Raw genomic sequence first — 16,519 nt, forward strand, 5'->3', positions numbered from 1 at the left:
TAAAATACAACCATGCACAACCATGCACACATGCTTACATGCACAATATAAACATAACCAGCGGCAGGTTGACAGGTGGGATTCTGGCTTTAACATCCTTGACAATAATACATTGTATTTGTGTAGCACCTTTCATACAGGAATTGCGGCTCAAAGTGCTTTACGTGAAAGAAATCACATGCACCAGGCGAGTGCTTCACATAGAAAAGACAGAATGGACATAAAAAGTGTTTAAAAATAAATGTAAAATAAGATGGAAATAAAAGCCACTTCATAATTATGATAAGGCTCTAAATAAAAATAAAGACAATGCATAAAACCACAGAATAATACAAAATATATTACCTAGAAGGGATGAAACAAGTAAAATACAACATTTTAAAGGAAGTGCAGCAGTGCAGGCAAAGCACAAAATGCAAAACACAAAAACAAATGTTTGTCTTCAGATTTACATAAAAATCATCAGAGCGAAACACAACAAAGTTGTCTTAGAATGAGCTGCTTAAAAGCCAAAGCTGGCAGTATATTGCACATGAACTGGACCATGAGCGTGTCTCCCAGTCAATAATCCACTAGATGTCTCTGTTAGACTTCAGATCACACTGACGCTCCACCAGCCTCTCAGCCTCAGAGGGCCCCGGGCACTAAAAATGATCAACGGACGTGATGTATGCCGTGACACTCTCCCAAGATAGTCAGTATATAGCTCTTTATCCACCGTATATGCAGCTCCACAAACATTAGACACAGAACGCATATTTATCACAAGCAGCATGCATATTCATGGGCAGGTTGATGGAGCTCGTGCGGGGATGTGTACGAGTTCTCAGCACAGTGCTGAGTGCCGAAGCAGAAGGCGAATGTTAATTCAATTATACGGCAGCTGTTCCTTGGTGCCCATGGCCACTGTGTTTGCACTAGAACAGAAATCTTGTATTAGGTCCCTCGCCATAAAAGACCATTGCCAGACTTGAGAATGGGGACTGCCTGTAACCAAAAGCCATCAACAGAATTGTAAAGAGCTTTTAATGCTTATTTTTGGCATGATTGAGGAATTTGGTGAGGTTGCAAAGTAGTATTTGTGTTTGTGGGAGGAGGTTTGTGTTTTGTTTAGGCTCGCTGTTGATTTACGGAGCTTTTGTTTTTGGTCATTATTCTGTTAAACAGTCAAGCTGCTTGGAAGTAAAACGTGCAAACGAGTTTTCTGATATTAACTCCAGTCAAGTGTGGTTGGATAGACGCGCGCGCGTGTCCTGTGGTGGTCGTTTCATCATTTTGGTTCACAGAAGCTAATTTGCAGACACGTAAACTCTTGTTCTTTCTTTGCGCGTGTGCACGTTTGTGTTGGTGTGGCCTCGTGCTCACATAGATAAGACAGCGTGTATGTCTAGGTCTTCAATTGCTCCCATACATGCAAATCTAGTTTGTCCATGCATTTATGCGAGTGTTGGTATTTGTGCTCCACCCCACCTCCTGTCCCAGGCCCGGGCTGAGCTCCAGTACTAGTTGATGGAGGAAGAGTAGGAGGCGGAGGAGGAGGGGGGAGGCGGACAAGGAGGAGGGTGTGAAGGCATCCGCCAGCCTGTCCCTTCATTACCCGGCTCCCTGAGACTCGCTCTGTGTGATTTAATCACATGGCCACTGGCGGGAACTGCTGCTCAGATGTTACCTGGACCTGCTAATAAGTTTGCTTTCCCTTCATCAAAAGGAAAACAGCCACACCTGCGGGACGGATGCGCTCAACTGTACATTATGTATGTATGATATATGCACGCATGCAAATGTGGAGACACACACACACACACACACACACACACACACACACACACACGCAAACACACAAAAGTCCTGGTTGTCCTCCTATCACCCACAGAAGGAGTGCAGAGGACAAAGCAGAGGAGTGCAGCTGAAGATTATTTCACTGATTAATCTGCTGATTAATAATTCTTTAATTTATTACCTCTTTCTCCTGTAAAATGGTAAAAAATAGACAGGACCTATCACTAGGAACTATTTTGTATAGGATGATAATTTTGGTGGATCAATCTGCTGATTTCTTTTTCGATTGATTGTTTGGCTTAAAAATTCTGAACAAAGTGAGAAACGCTGTCACAATCAGGGACACCTTCACAATGTTGTTTTGTCCGATAATCCAAACCTCACGATAACTGCGTTTACAATATTACCTACATAACATGAACAGGCTCAAGTAAAGTACAAGCACCTCAAATTTCTATTTAAACGTACATAGCTACACCCGCCCACTGATTTAAATGTCATGTAAGACAAAGAAAACGCAGCAAAACCTGACATTTTACAGGTTGGAACAAGAGAATATTTGGGGTTTTTGCCAAGTGAAATTAATGAGTAAACCAAATAGTTGCTAATTATTTTCCCATTGATGAGCTAATGGATTAATTGACTTTGTCCAGCTCTAAAGCAAAGACTGTAAATAAAATGTGATGCTGTCAGACGGAGGCTTCAGTGTGACTGGCCTTGTGGGAATCCATCCTCTAACCTAACCAGAACCGACAACATGTTCTCACCACTTAACTTCACACGGCCACATCATGCAGCATGTAAAGTAGACACTGCATATCAAGCTGTTTAATAAAAATTAAACCCCATCTATCCACTGGAAAGAGCACAGAGCTCTATTTAGAGTGACTGATCGAGAGCCCAGAATCAAAGGGCCCTGTGGCACGAGCTGCTAGTGTGTCTGGGAATTGGCCCAACTCTTAAAGAGCCAAGCTTCCCTCATCTTGACTGGGGGCCGACCCCCAGAATAGGAAGAAGCTATTTCTGCTGGCGGCCAAGTGGTTCCTCTCTGGAAGCCTGTCAGGTGAGGAGTCGTGGCTGCCAACTGTAAGCCCCTCAGGTGGGCACGCGGAGCAGGGTATACCCCCATCCTGGGTCCAGCACTGTGGCACACAGCAGATGATGCAGAGGGCATTGCTGAGCTCCCCGATGCCTCAGACAAAGATCTGCTGAGAAATCACTGCAGTCGACTCCACGGTGCTGATGGATTATGGGAAATACAAGAGCGCCAGGAGCTCATTCAGAATCATGGTTTTTGACTCAATGTGGTGTCTCACCTTAATTATAACGCATTCTAGTCCTGTGCTGTCCTGTTTTGAGTTACTTGGACTGTGTTTGAGTATTTCCATTATGCTTCTTTATACTTCTGCTGCACTACATTTCAGAGGGAAATCACGTAGTCTTCACTCCACAACGTAGTACTCCTTATACTTAGTACTTGTAAGAGTACTCCAACATTTAGCTTTGTGCCTCTATAACATTGTGGGACTCACGATGGACAGTTTTGTTTTCCAAAAAACGCATCAAAATCATTGCAGCAGAACCAAAGATATCCTCTGTTATTTCCTTACAGGCCTCCTTCGTCTTCCTTGTTACAACCAGGCACCTAAATTACCCACAATACCACTGGACCAATGTTACTTAAGTGAATATACTTTTATTTCCACCACTGTTATTTTTCATACGATCAGCTTCTAAAACATGATGCATCATGCAGTAAAAAAAAGGTTTTAAATGCAAATCTACATTACATTTACACTTCTAATTTTTTCTTATTTTTAGTGCTGCTCAGAACATGTTTAAAACCAGCTGATTTACAGAAAAAAATCTTATTTTTTTGATGACAGACAGAAATGGCTTTCTAAGATTGATTTTTTTTCTCTATTCAGTTTTTGCTCTTACTAAGAACTACTACTTTTGTTACTCCAAGTATTTTGCTAATAATATTTCTGTACTTTTATTTAAGTAAAATTCTGAATGCAGGACTTTAACTTGTTATGTTTTTTTTCTATTATTGTATTACTACATGTGCTTCACCAAATAATCTGAATACTTCTTCCAGCCTCTTCCCATCGTGGTGACAGAAACCCACACAGATAAACACCTCCGATTGGCTGCTGAGGACGAACCAAATTAACCACTAGAAGATGACTTATTTTCTTTGTTATATTGGCTATTTTGAGCTGCCATTCATCATCATCATGCAGCACTTCCCCTTTAAATCATCCTCAAACCAATTTAACACCACAACACCATGTTGCTTGTTCTTGCTAAAACTGGTTAAACACAGATGGCGTGGTGTCATGTTGAGATATTTCCAGCGACGTTACAATGGAGTTTAATAGAGCGGAGAACTAGGTGGAGCTACGCTGAACTGCCAGGGGTGAATTTACTCGCTATCACTTCAGTTCTTCAGCTTTAATTTTCAGTTTTATTGAAAAACATTTACAACCACGATTCCAAAGAGGGTGGGGTGCTCGAAAAAACTAAATAAAAACAGAATGCAGTCATTTGCAAACAAACTGTTTACAGAGTGTTCCTGAGCTCATGTACTAATATTCTTTATCCAATGGTGTGTTCACAAAGCGGTGAACCTCGCTCCATCCTTACTGAGCCTTTCAAGGACGACCCCTCATACCCAATCATGATACTCTTACCTGTTACCAATGAACCTGTTTACCTGTGGAATGTTCCAAACAGGTGTTTTTGGAGCATTCATCAACTTTCCCAGTCTTTTGTTGCTCCTGTCCCAACTTGTTTAGTGCATGTTGCTGCATCAAGTTAATTAATTGCTGCTGTTGTAACTTTCCAGCATGGTAAAACTGTATCAGGGTATTATAAAGCACTCTGCAGCGTCTTAGAATTGGATAAACCTTCAAATTCATAGATGGGTGTTACTCAAACTGGACTTCTTAAATCCTAATTCACTGATTGAACACAGCTGTTTTCAGTCTGAATGCTGAGCCTAATGAACTTAAGAGATGCTGGTAGGTGTATTCTCCAACACTGACTTTGACTCCAGTCTTTATGCTGAGCTAAGCTAAGCTAAGCTAAGATAAGCTAAGCTAAGCTAATCACCTCCTGGCCCCAGATATAAGACTTACTACATGTTAAGATCAGGGTCAGGGTTAGTTGTCTTATGACTGAATGAAGCACTAAAACATTGGCGCGTCACTCCGTTGACTTTGTATATCCACATAGGAGCTAGAAGAAATGACAAGAATAAGGTGGCTAACTTTAGGATTAACTGTCAAGCACAACAATTAAAAGGGTTGGAAATCCTGTAAACTGACTCATGACCTTTCATTTTTGTAACATTAAAGCAATAGTCTGCTCAAGCTGCACAAGAGATGATGCATTAAGTGGTGATTTAGTCAGTGCTGGTGGGGGATTTTGGACAGAGCCAGGCTAGCTGTTGTTCCTTGTTTTCAGTCTTGATGCTAAGCTAAGCTAAGCTAAGCTAAGCATTTCCTGGTTATCACTTCATATTAATGAACAAATGGGAAAGCGGTATCAATCTTCTCATCTTACTCTCGGCACCTGAGCAAAGGTGTCCCAAAATGTTAAATTACTTCTTGAACCTAAGGAGTAGGCTTCATAGGCTGTGAGAGGGAATATTAGTCATCACTGAGGTCGTTGATCGACCAACAAAACCAACTCTTCCTGTGTGGCTGAAACCAGTTTTTGCCATTCACATTAATGAAATAAATCAAGTTTCACTCATGATAATAATAATGAGCCAGGACTTGCACTGCACACTGAAAACTCTTCTCGCGCCGCACTATGTTAAGAACGACAAGTGGCTTCAAACCTAGCAAGGCGACAGGGAGCTGAGGACAGCTGATGAGGGAAGAGGAAGAAAGACATCATATCAACACTGAAAGTGTCGATTAGGTGAGAAAACCACATTACAGCACTGTCAATCATCTTGGCTTCATGCTTAGAGAGGAAAAAAAAGCAGAGCTGCGATTAAAAATGCACAAAAGTTGGCAAGTCAGTTGAATCACATGCGTGAGAAAAACAACACTTTTTAAAACTTTGTTTCCTGAGTTTTTTGGTTCTTTGGTGTTTGTCTTGTTTTTGCACAGCTTAAAATGAGTTGCGAAAGGAAAGGGTTGTCTGTCACAATATGTGATAGTGTGTAAGAAGCTGATTAATAAAAAACGCCAGCCGACACCTTTCAGCCAATACCTTTTCATTTAATGCCTTATTGTTATTTATTTAGTTTTATGTGCATTCGTTTCGGACAATTTAAATGAGGACCAAAATGAATTACTGCAACCATTAATACCTGCTAAAATGCTGTTTTAGAGGAACTTTGGAGGACACTCTAAAACATAAATAAACCAGAATGTGATCATATCCTAACCCTTTCTGACATATACTTGATTGAAAACAGTACCTAAGACAATATAGTTAATGTTTTACCTCATTGACTTCATTGATTTTTTTTTTCGTAAAATATTCTAAATTTGATGCAGCAACACATTTTAAACAAGTTGGGACAGGAGCAACAAAAGACGGAAAGATGTGGAATGCTCCAAAAACACCTGTTTGGATCATCCACAGGTAAACAGGTTCATTGGTAACAGGTGATAGTGTCATGATTGGGTATGAAAGGGCCATCCTGGAAAGGCTCAGTAAGGATGGAGCAGGGTTCACCACTTTGGAACACATGATTGTATAAAGGATAGGAAGGTACGTGAGCTCAGGAACATTTCGTAAAACACAGTTTGTTTGCAGATGATTGCATTTTGGTTTTGTTTGTGTTTTTTTGCACAGCGTCCCAACATTTTTGGAATCAGGTGTGTTTATAATTACTGCAGGTTACTGTTGTCAGACACCACCTCCTCTGTTTTACAGTGCAGTAAATAGAGTTTATCATACAACTAAAGATGTGACTGTTACTTACATATAATATTTGGCACATTTTTATTTATCTTATCACTTTCTGAGTATAGAAGTGTCACATTCAAGCACAACAGATTGCCGCAGCCACTTTGAACGCGTGTGAACAGATTGTGCTTTGAAAAAGAAACGGGTGCCTCCAGCAACATTTCACGTCTGCATCCCATTGCTGTCTGAAAATGGGACTAACATCTTTACATTATACATCTTCAAAAACATATCCATTATTCATATGCCCATATTTTAATACTATTAGCACTTGCGTGCCACCCACCTAAATACCTGTGTGTTTCTTATCAAAGCAGCAGTGACAGTCGGAGTTACTGTTTGGGTGTAAAGAACTGAGCTGGGATTAAGGAAGTGCTGCAGCAGTGGACCATCACACAAAATTACATTTCATCTGTGAGGTGATTTTTTTTCTGCACACCATAAAATCTCCAAACACAAATGTGCACAAGAGGAACTTTGCTTTTTACCTCTCACCGGAGTGCTTGTGTTGTTTGTATAGACAACAGCAACAAAGGCAAACACACACACACACACACATACACACAAACACACACGCAGTGTTTCCACCTGTGTGGGTGGGGGGTGTGGCCACTCAGCAGCTGAGTGGGGCAGCATATGGAGTTTCTAATTGGGTAGAACAGCACAGCTGGAGGACACCAGTCCAGGACCTGGCCTCTGGTAATCAGTCCCACAATCCTCAGCCCTCCTCTGCACATCCACCGTGCTGCATGTGCTCCTTTGCAGGGTGGGGGGTTGTTGGATGTGTCTCACTGCTACCAGGATGAAACTGGTCCAGGAACAGTGATTTGCAGCATGCTTTCGATTTGAGTCGATGTGGACTTTTCGGACAGCGCTTCCCTCTCACTTCCTCTATGACACTGCTGTGTTTATTCAGGCAGTTCTTGAACTCACTGAGCTCTTCTTCCTTTGAGTCTGAGTGAACTCACTGTGCGACACTTTGGACAAAATCACCTGCCAAACGAATTTAGAATAATTTCCCACTTTTCTTAATTGTCTGATGGAATACTGTGTCCCTAAAGAGCCTCCGTACTTACGTACCACTTATTGATCATCACTAAACACAAATATAAGTGTCTTATTCCCAGACTCTGATTGTTCGCTCCGTAATGACTCCTGTTGGGTAAACTGTGTAAATATAAAGTACCTAAAATATGTTTCCTTCTCATAAAACTCTGTACACTCTCTGAGCTGTCGCAGTGTTTTACAGATGTAAGGTCACTTGTGACGTATTGTGGTCAATGATTTTATGCCTGTATGTGCATTTTAACTGCATATTGTTTGTACTCTATGCAGTATGTCATCATTCAACACGGTGTCATAGAAAAAACATGTATGTGCTACTAATTTGTAACAGAAAACATGTTCAGAAAGAACATCATACCAATCTGGCAGCGATTACGTTTCTAAACACGGTGTTAATGGAAAGTGTTAAACTTACCCTGACTTTTTTTGTTGCCTAAAAATAATTATGTGTGTGACTCAGGACGTGGACCCGGTCTGCAGTGTAAAAGTCCTGGACCAAAGAGGACTCCTGTACCTGACCAGCCACCTGAAGAAAATGTTAGTATTATACATGTCTGCAAACCAGGGGTACGATTAATTCATACGTATCATATCAATGTTTCTCCAGTCGGTATTGAAGTGACGTAATTCAGATTGCATCTATGTCTGCATGAGCTGAGTTTTTCTCATCAGGAGGTGGAGGACGGTGGTGGCGTGACAGCCAGGTGAGGCGACTGCTGCTGTTTCAGCCGGGTTTTGCGGTGACTAAACTGGGCATCTTAAGTTAAAACATGATATTTTCCCAAACCTGACCAGGTGGTTTTAACCTAACCAGCACTGAAACCCAACGTTAACATAATTTTGAGACTTGAAACATAAAGACACGTAAAGTTTCAACACATCCGTGGTTTGCAGGGACGTTCAATGCCAACATTCATTCTGGTGACTGGACTGCCTGCGCGGTGCCCAACATAGCCTGAAGTTAACTGAAGAGATGCTGCTCGTGAACATAATCCAGGCAGCGTTTGTGTTTCATTTAAATAAGCTAATTAGCAGCATGTGAATGTGATTCCTGGACAGGGTTTGTAAAAGTCTGTTTTATTGTTGGAACTCAGTTTATCTCTCTTGTAAATCAGATTCAAAGAGCCTTTTACCTGGTTCAGTAACAAATGTCAGAGATTTGGAAACATTTTATCATAAATAACCACAACAAATCTGCCAACATCAGGTTTATGATGTGAGAACAAGCAGCAGCCTCAAATTAAACTACTTGCACTTGTATTTGGAAATGCTTAAACATGTCCATATATGGCCTCTGTGTTTTAGCTTCAGTTATTTGCATGTGCACTTCAGTGTAAAGCAATGCAAAATAAATGATTCCTTCTGGAGCGTTTTCCCGCCTCACATTGTTTTACTGAAGCAAAGACCTCAAAGAAGAACCTCCAAAGCTGTGCAGGAAACGAGACTGGTCAGAATCATTTTGTATTACCACGCCATCACTACATCCTCAACCACTTCACCTTGCACTCATCATCCAGACACAAACTCCCTTAAACTGCTGACAGCAATTGCGAAACGCTTGCAGCTCGGCGTACGATCAGTGGCGCCTTCATTTGCAGCTCCACACCACGCTGCGTGCCTATAAAAGCTGATAATGTGATAATTAAAAGAGCTGACAGGCAAGAACTGTCAGCGAGACACCCTGATTTACCAACCTCTGCTATTTGTTGTACCTCTCAAATTACAATGCTTCCACCCTTGATGTATGACACATAACATATCAATTGAAATAATTAACCAGGTTTGAACTGGTGTGAAAAAAAAAAGTTAAGGAGTCTCAGTGGGGGACAGTTTTAATGAAAAAGGTCTCGGAAATCTCCACAAGATCAGATTCAGATCTGAATCGAGGATTTGTAGCAGACAAAAGATCACTGCCATGTCTCTGTCTCTCTCTCTTTCTTTCTCTCTCAACCACACCATGATTTATTACCTGAAAAGACAAGAGAACTAATTAGTGGAGTAATTAATTAATATAAATTTGCATATTTGCATTTGCAATTAGTGCAGTCAACTGATTAGTCTGAGATGGGGAGTTTGACTCATCAGATGCTGGTGTGTGTGTGCTGGACCAGAACGATCAGCAGACCAGCTGAGGCATTTTGGGGGGACGTCAGCGATGAGGGGACTGTTTATTTATTAGTATTCTTATTTCTCGTGTGTGCATGTGTGCATTTTGGTGTGTTTGTCTGCATGCACGCCTACACACACTCACCTGTGAACACGTTTGCTGCTCTGTCTCGCGCACGTTAGGTTAAGTGTAAGCACACTCATCAGTGTGCGCGCGCGCTGTCATTGTCACTGCAGAACGTGCGATCTTACCTCCGTGCGGTCGTTCGCGCTCTGAACTCACACCCGGGCGTCTGGTGAGCACGCTGAGGCCGCTCTGCTGCCGGCCCACGCGGCTGATCGATGTCTCCTAACAAAGAGATTGATAAGTCGCTTTAATTGATTCTCCTTGCAACAAGGTCATTCACAGGCATACGTTCGTGTGTGTGTGTGTGTGTGTGTGTGTGTGTGTGTGTGTGTGTGTGTGTGTGTGTGTGTTTCATATAACTGAGGAGTGCATATACCCATATCGAGTGCCAGCTGTGCCCCAGTGTGGTGTTGGCAGCGTGCCACTGGGCCTTTTCCATGGGGTGTATTTAATGTCTGCGGTCGTGAGGTACCAACACTGTGCACGCCCCCCTGGTATGCTCACACCATCCTCTGCATGTGAGGGCCCTGCTGGAATTTCTTTTCCCAGCGCACACAGAGCTGCAACGATTAGCCGATTAATCGATAATGTGATCGACAGAAAATTGATCCGCAATTATTGCGATTAACCATTTATCATTTATGTTATTTTTAGGCTAAAATTCCAAATTGACTCTCTGGCTGCAGCTTCTCCGGTACAAAAAAAAGACATTTTTCAATAAATTAAATGTTCAATGTTGAGATTGGCTGTTCTTCCTCATTGTTTTGGGGCCCACAGAAACAACAGCTGTTCTGTATGTGTAATAACAATATTAATAATTGCAAAATCAACCATTTTTCTTTTCCTCTCGAGATTTTTTTTTCCTTTTCTTGTGACCTTATTAAAACCCAACAAATCCTCCAAATTAAACAGCACAGTATGACACATGTAAGTGTTTTCATCAGCAGGACCACAGCATTCGTCTGTGGCTTCCAGAAATGCTGATGTCTGATCTGATGATGCTCAGGTTAGGTTTGGCTCAGTGAGGTGGTGGTGAGGGTTTGGAAAGGTCACAGTTTGGGTGAAAACAAGTGCTTAGTTAGGTCAGAAAAACATGCTGTTTGCCACTCAAACATAAGAAAATGCTGTTTATGGACATTTGCTAAAGGACGGTAACCAGACGGTAAGTGGTGACCTTTCCCTTTGCTACAAACTGGGCTGATGAAGGTGGCAAAATACAGACAATACTGCATGAACATATATTCTGTCTGTTTGCAAAAAAAGTCCTCCATAGACAAAGATTTGACCTCTTATGAAAGGTTAGTGCTGCACCAAAACTGTCAACAGCAATCACAGATATAGAACAAGCATAACTCCATTGTATTTAACCTTGTTTTGCAGCTGAGGTCCCTGAAAGCCCGAACAGAAGAAATGTCTCGTTTTCATGTCATCAGCTCAAAATCAGCATTTCTCGTCACATTTGTGAGGAGGTGAAGTAACAAGAAGGTGAAACCGTGTTGAATGAGCTTTATAAGCTGTTTTAGAAGGCTCAGGCTGACACACAGGAGTTTATCTCTGTAACATTTAAATCCTCTTGGTCCCAGCACACCTTTTGTTTTCCTTATTTGCACCTAATTCATTTATAATTGGTTTAATTTAATGTAATTTAATTATCTGGCTCAGAGTTTTAAGGGAGGTCTTTGTCTCAGGCTTTTATACTGTGTGTGTGTGTGTGTGTGTGTGTGTGTGTGTGTATTGCACTGTGCATGCCTTAAATCTTTAAGATTATTACATTAGTATGCGCAAATACTTGAATACTTAGGATTCAGAGTACATTTAGACATATTCTCACATGAAATCCGTCCTCGTGTCTCACCTGTTGAGGATGCCTGCAGACTGGCACATCCCTCGTTTTTATTTTTCAGACAAAAAGACATTAATTCATCTTTCTTACACGAGGAGATGCAGATATTAGTTGTTATCCCTCTCCAGTCTGTGTTTTTGACGGTAAACGCGGGCCTCCCGGTGCCCATTACAGGAGCTGCCAGATGATCGGTACGGAATGGAGGTCCCATGGGACACTGAACACGTGGTCTCGGCTGCCACAAGACGTCAGCGGCAGATGGCATGGGTACCCGCTGTTGGCATGAGTGTCATTCCTCAAAGAGAGAGGGAAGGGGAAGAGAGAGAGTGAGGGAGAGGGAGAGTGAGGGGGAGAGAAGAGGAAAAAGAAGAGAGGAGCGCAGCAGAGAAGAGAAAGTGCGCCGGTAGAAGCTTTTTCCTCTTATTTGTGGGTTGCAGGCGGAGAAGCTGCGGATTCAGAGGAGATATCTTGGAACATGCGAGGCGCACGCTGACCAGAGGTGAGTGCTGTTAGAATGCATGTGCGTTTGCTGACTTCTAGCGTTTCGGTTTGTTGTCTATAATTTTTAATGCACTTTGGCAGAAAAAAAAGTCCAAAGACAACCAGATTGAGTGTCTTTGAAAGGTAGCAAGCTGTGACACTGGCCTTGCTGCCAATTTGTTCCTCTTCCTCATGGGAGGATGCATTCACAAGGTAATTAGCGAACACCCGTCAAAAGACGTCCGTCTTGCACTCTGTCCTTATAGTTTATGTGTTTTTGCTTTGATTTTACAGGGAATATGTTGACACTGCCATTCGAGGAATCTCATATGATGTGTGAGCCGCGGTTTAGTGCCAGTTATCCCCGCGAAAGCCTACCTGAGAGCCTGGAGCAGGAGCGACAACACAACCCAGACAGATCCATGTCAGACATGAGGGAGACCGAGGACGACATGACCGATAGAGAGGACGAACGGGAGGACGATCAGGACGAGGACGGGCTTCCTAAAAAGCGAGGCCCGCGGAAAAAGAAGCTCGGCAAGGAGCAGTTTGACAGGTCCAAAGTACGGCGCCAGGAAGCCAACGCCCGAGAGCGCAACCGCATGCACGGCTTGAACGCCGCGCTGGAGAGCCTGCGCAAAGTTGTGCCGTGCTACTCCAAAACTCAAAAACTGTCCAAGATTGAGACCCTTAGACTGGCTAAAAATTACATCTGGGCCTTGTCAGAGACTCTGAGCGCAGGGAAGAGACCGGACCTCCTCGCCTTCGTACAGACTTTGTGCAAAGGATTATCTCAACCCACAACCAACTTGGTGGCCGGTTGTTTGCAGCTGAATGCGAGAAATTTCCTCACAGACCACAACGGGGAGGTCATGTTCTCTGGCAGATCGCCATACGATGCCATGTATTCGTACCCGACCTCAGACATGAACACACCCCCCGGCCACAGCGGGAGCACCTTGGATAACAGCACCAAGCCGTTCAGACACTACAGCTACAGTGGCGCGTACGAGCCCTACTACGAGAACCAGTCCCCGGAGAACGTGAGCCCACATTTCGACAGCCAACTGAGCCCCCCGATGAACTTTAACGGGATTTTCTCCCTAAAACACGAAGATCCGCCAGACTACGCTAAAAGCAGCCACTATGGCATGCGCTACTGCACTGCGCCAGGGCGCACGGCTCTTGCGCACAACTCCATGTACCGAGTCTCCCCAGAGGCCCGTTTCCCCTACGATCTGCACGTCCGCAGCCAGTCCTTCCAAGCACAAGGGGAAGTTAATGGCTCTTTCCACAATTAATCAATCAGCTGGACAAAGTTCAAGTTTCAGAAGCGATGCAATTTCCCCCCGCAGATGTCGAGAGTGGAACGAAATGGACTCCAGACACGCTGATGCACTGCAAAAATGCCCATTTTAACAAGTCATTTTGTGTTAAATGTTCAGTCTTATTTTTATTTAAAACAGAGTGAAAGTCTGCAAATTAGATAAGATGATTTCACTGGTTCTCCATTTTATATAAGGCAGAAAAAAGACAAACAGGGACGCTTTTGCTTTGGAAACAAATGAAATGACCTGAGCATAAACGCAGATCTTCTGATTCATTTAAAGAAAATTTAGATTCAACGGCTCACTGCCACCTATTTGTTTCCAGTGGAAAACCACAAGTGTAGAATAATTCGTTAAAGCTGCAGGTTTTGAGCAGACTGTTTACAGTAAAGGTGCACTATAGTGTTTGTTAATGACTGTACTGCAGATGTCGGTCATGATATGGGAAACATAAAGCTGATATAGTGGACAATTAATTCGAATTTTCTGTTTAGTTAATAACAGCGGTCAGAAAAATGACTTTAGTGGCGAAATAAAATCAAATGGAAGAATCTGAAGACGTTTCACTTCATCAGGGAAGTTTTGCTGAGACATGATTGGAGTTCAGAGATTCAGTCTGTTAGCAATAAGGTCAATTGAGCTATGCAAGTCAGCCAAATGCAATCTTTGCTTATGAAAAATTATATATGTATATTTCCTCTCACGGGGTGTTTCTCATAATCTAATAGGGTATCTAATTAAAATCATGACAGTTACACAAAATGAATTATTTAAAAAAAAAAATGATTGGAGACGTGCATGTGTGTAGGAGACCTGGTGACGATGTCATCTGAACTGGTCCTATAAATACAGGAAGTTGTGGGGAAAAAAACTTAGAAAACTAAACGCATTTGTATTTGGAGTAAATAGTGTGGTAACGAGGTGAATGTAAATTATTATTGTATTTATTTATTTAAGCTTATTTATTATGGGTCCGTCAATTTGGATGTGGATAATATATTATAGAAAATATTGTAAAATTCAACAGTGTTACCTTTTATGTGAGTTTCCATACATTGAAAGTTTGTTTCTGTTGCCTTGTTGTATATTTCACTGCAGCTGAAAGTCGAGGACTGGAAGGAGAAATCATTTTGTGTGAAGGGAACAAAACTATACGAATCCGAGACAACATGCCTTAAAAAAGAGATGATGACCATCAATATGCAACGAAATGACAGTTTTGGATAGTTTGATGTGAACTTTTTACACTTCCTGGTTCCTGCTGAAGAGCAACTGTGATGCACTTCATGTATTTCTGCACAACGTTGGTGACTGTACTCATAAATTCTGTTGCTTTTGTAACTTTACCCGAATGACGAATGATTATTGGATTTTATTTCTCAAACACACACACACACACACACACACACACACACACACACACACACACACACACACACACACACACACACACTCCTGAAAACTCGTTATGGATCGAAATATTCGTGAAGTAATGTGTTAATGTTTTGTGATGTGTTTGTCGCAATAAAATGAAGAGGCTGTAAGAGGCTTTATGTTGTAGCCCAGCTTCTCAGCTTTCTGTGAGGGTGATCGACAGCAGGCGGGTGGCAATTAAAAAGGAATAAATGGTTAGAAAAATAAATCAAGATAAAAACGCCTCGGGCGTTATTTTACTTATTTATTTATTCTGAGAGATTGAATCCTTTAATAATCTTGCATAACCTCAGAGGTTGTGGTGACACAGTGAAGGCCTGTTTTTAGCGAAGTCTCCAAGCAACAGAAGTAAAGTTTCAAACCGTAAAAAATTCATTTGACCCAATCCTAATTATTCTACTGACTTGACTTGAATTTGCATTTCCAACTGAAGGGTTGGTGCTCAGACTTAAAGATGTGGAACTGCGAATCATTTTTTAAAGGTCTTAATCCGAGAGAGTCTTGTCGATATAATTTGATTTGATTTCAGCCGATCAGATGGCTGATTTGTGACAGAAATGCCCGCGAGCTGTTGGATGTCAGCCAGAGAGCGCAGACGACTGATCCCAGTCCTCCCAGTTAACAGAACTGGTAATCCCTGGAGAGCTCCTATGAAAAGGTGGTCACTCCCTCTAAATGAACGAAAAATAAAAGTCCGTTTCTTTTCTCTCTGTTTTTAAAAATCCATTTGATTTTGATCTTGAACATCAGAATCAAATGATACGCACCTGATCTATATTTTATTTGTCAGGTTACTCACGCTTTTACAAACCGTGTACAGAGCAGAGGAATATACAGAACTGTATGAAATGAATTCATATAATCACAGATCAAGACCAATTAAATTAGATTTCACTGTTAAAAACGTGTAGATATAATGGTGAAAACCTCTTGAAGACAGTGAAATTCATTCTTCTTGATCCAGACTCCGACCTTTGGAAAAGTTGAGTCAGTGCGCGAGCTTCAGTGCGGGAACACACACGTGCTCGTGTTAAGTTAAAAAAAAAATTGAAACAGTGCAGGAGCAAAAATCATGTCTATATAAAGAAAAATGAAAAAAAACCAGGAACAAAAAACCCGTAAGGACACGAAACCTGAACAGCTTTCAGCACCTGTCTGTAATGAACCCTGATAAGTGAGTGACACCGCACTGAAAAGCACGAAGAAAGGTCCAAACCAACTATCAGACAACAGCGTGATGTCTTTGCTGGAGCTGCTGCTCGGTGCAGCCAAAGGGCAGAAACTTGTGTCCTCATCATGGATGAAGTCAGCATTCATTCAGTTCTGCAGAGGCTGAACTAATAACAGATGAGATGGCTGCAAATCATGAAATTATTCCTCTTTTATTTTGCGTAGAAAGTCATTTCAGGGTCATCGTACTGT

General features: G+C 42.0%; 1 protein-coding gene across 1 annotated transcript; it reads left to right on the top strand.

The window, feature by feature from the left end:
• The first annotated feature begins 12,169 nt into the window (after positions 1-12,169).
• neurod6b (neuronal differentiation 6b) lies at positions 12,170-15,223 on the top strand. Its single transcript, XM_070974405.1, has 2 exons — positions 12,170-12,354; positions 12,630-15,223. Exon 2 carries the CDS (start codon positions 12,635-12,637, stop codon positions 13,634-13,636), a length of 1,002 nt encoding a protein of 333 aa, XP_070830506.1. The 5' UTR covers positions 12,170-12,354; positions 12,630-12,634; the 3' UTR covers positions 13,637-15,223.
• The last annotated feature ends 1,296 nt before the right edge of the window (positions 15,224-16,519 follow it).

The sequence above is a fragment of the Chaetodon trifascialis genome, chromosome 11 (assembly GCF_039877785.1).
Source record: "Chaetodon trifascialis isolate fChaTrf1 chromosome 11, fChaTrf1.hap1, whole genome shotgun sequence".
In the NCBI taxonomy this organism is placed as follows: Eukaryota; Metazoa; Chordata; class Actinopteri; order Chaetodontiformes; family Chaetodontidae; genus Chaetodon; species Chaetodon trifascialis.

Excerpts from the sequence above, each read along its gene's own strand:
- neurod6b (XM_070974405.1), top strand. The coding sequence starts at position 12,635 with ATGTTGACACTGCCATTCGAGGAATCTCATATGATGTGTGAGCCGCGG.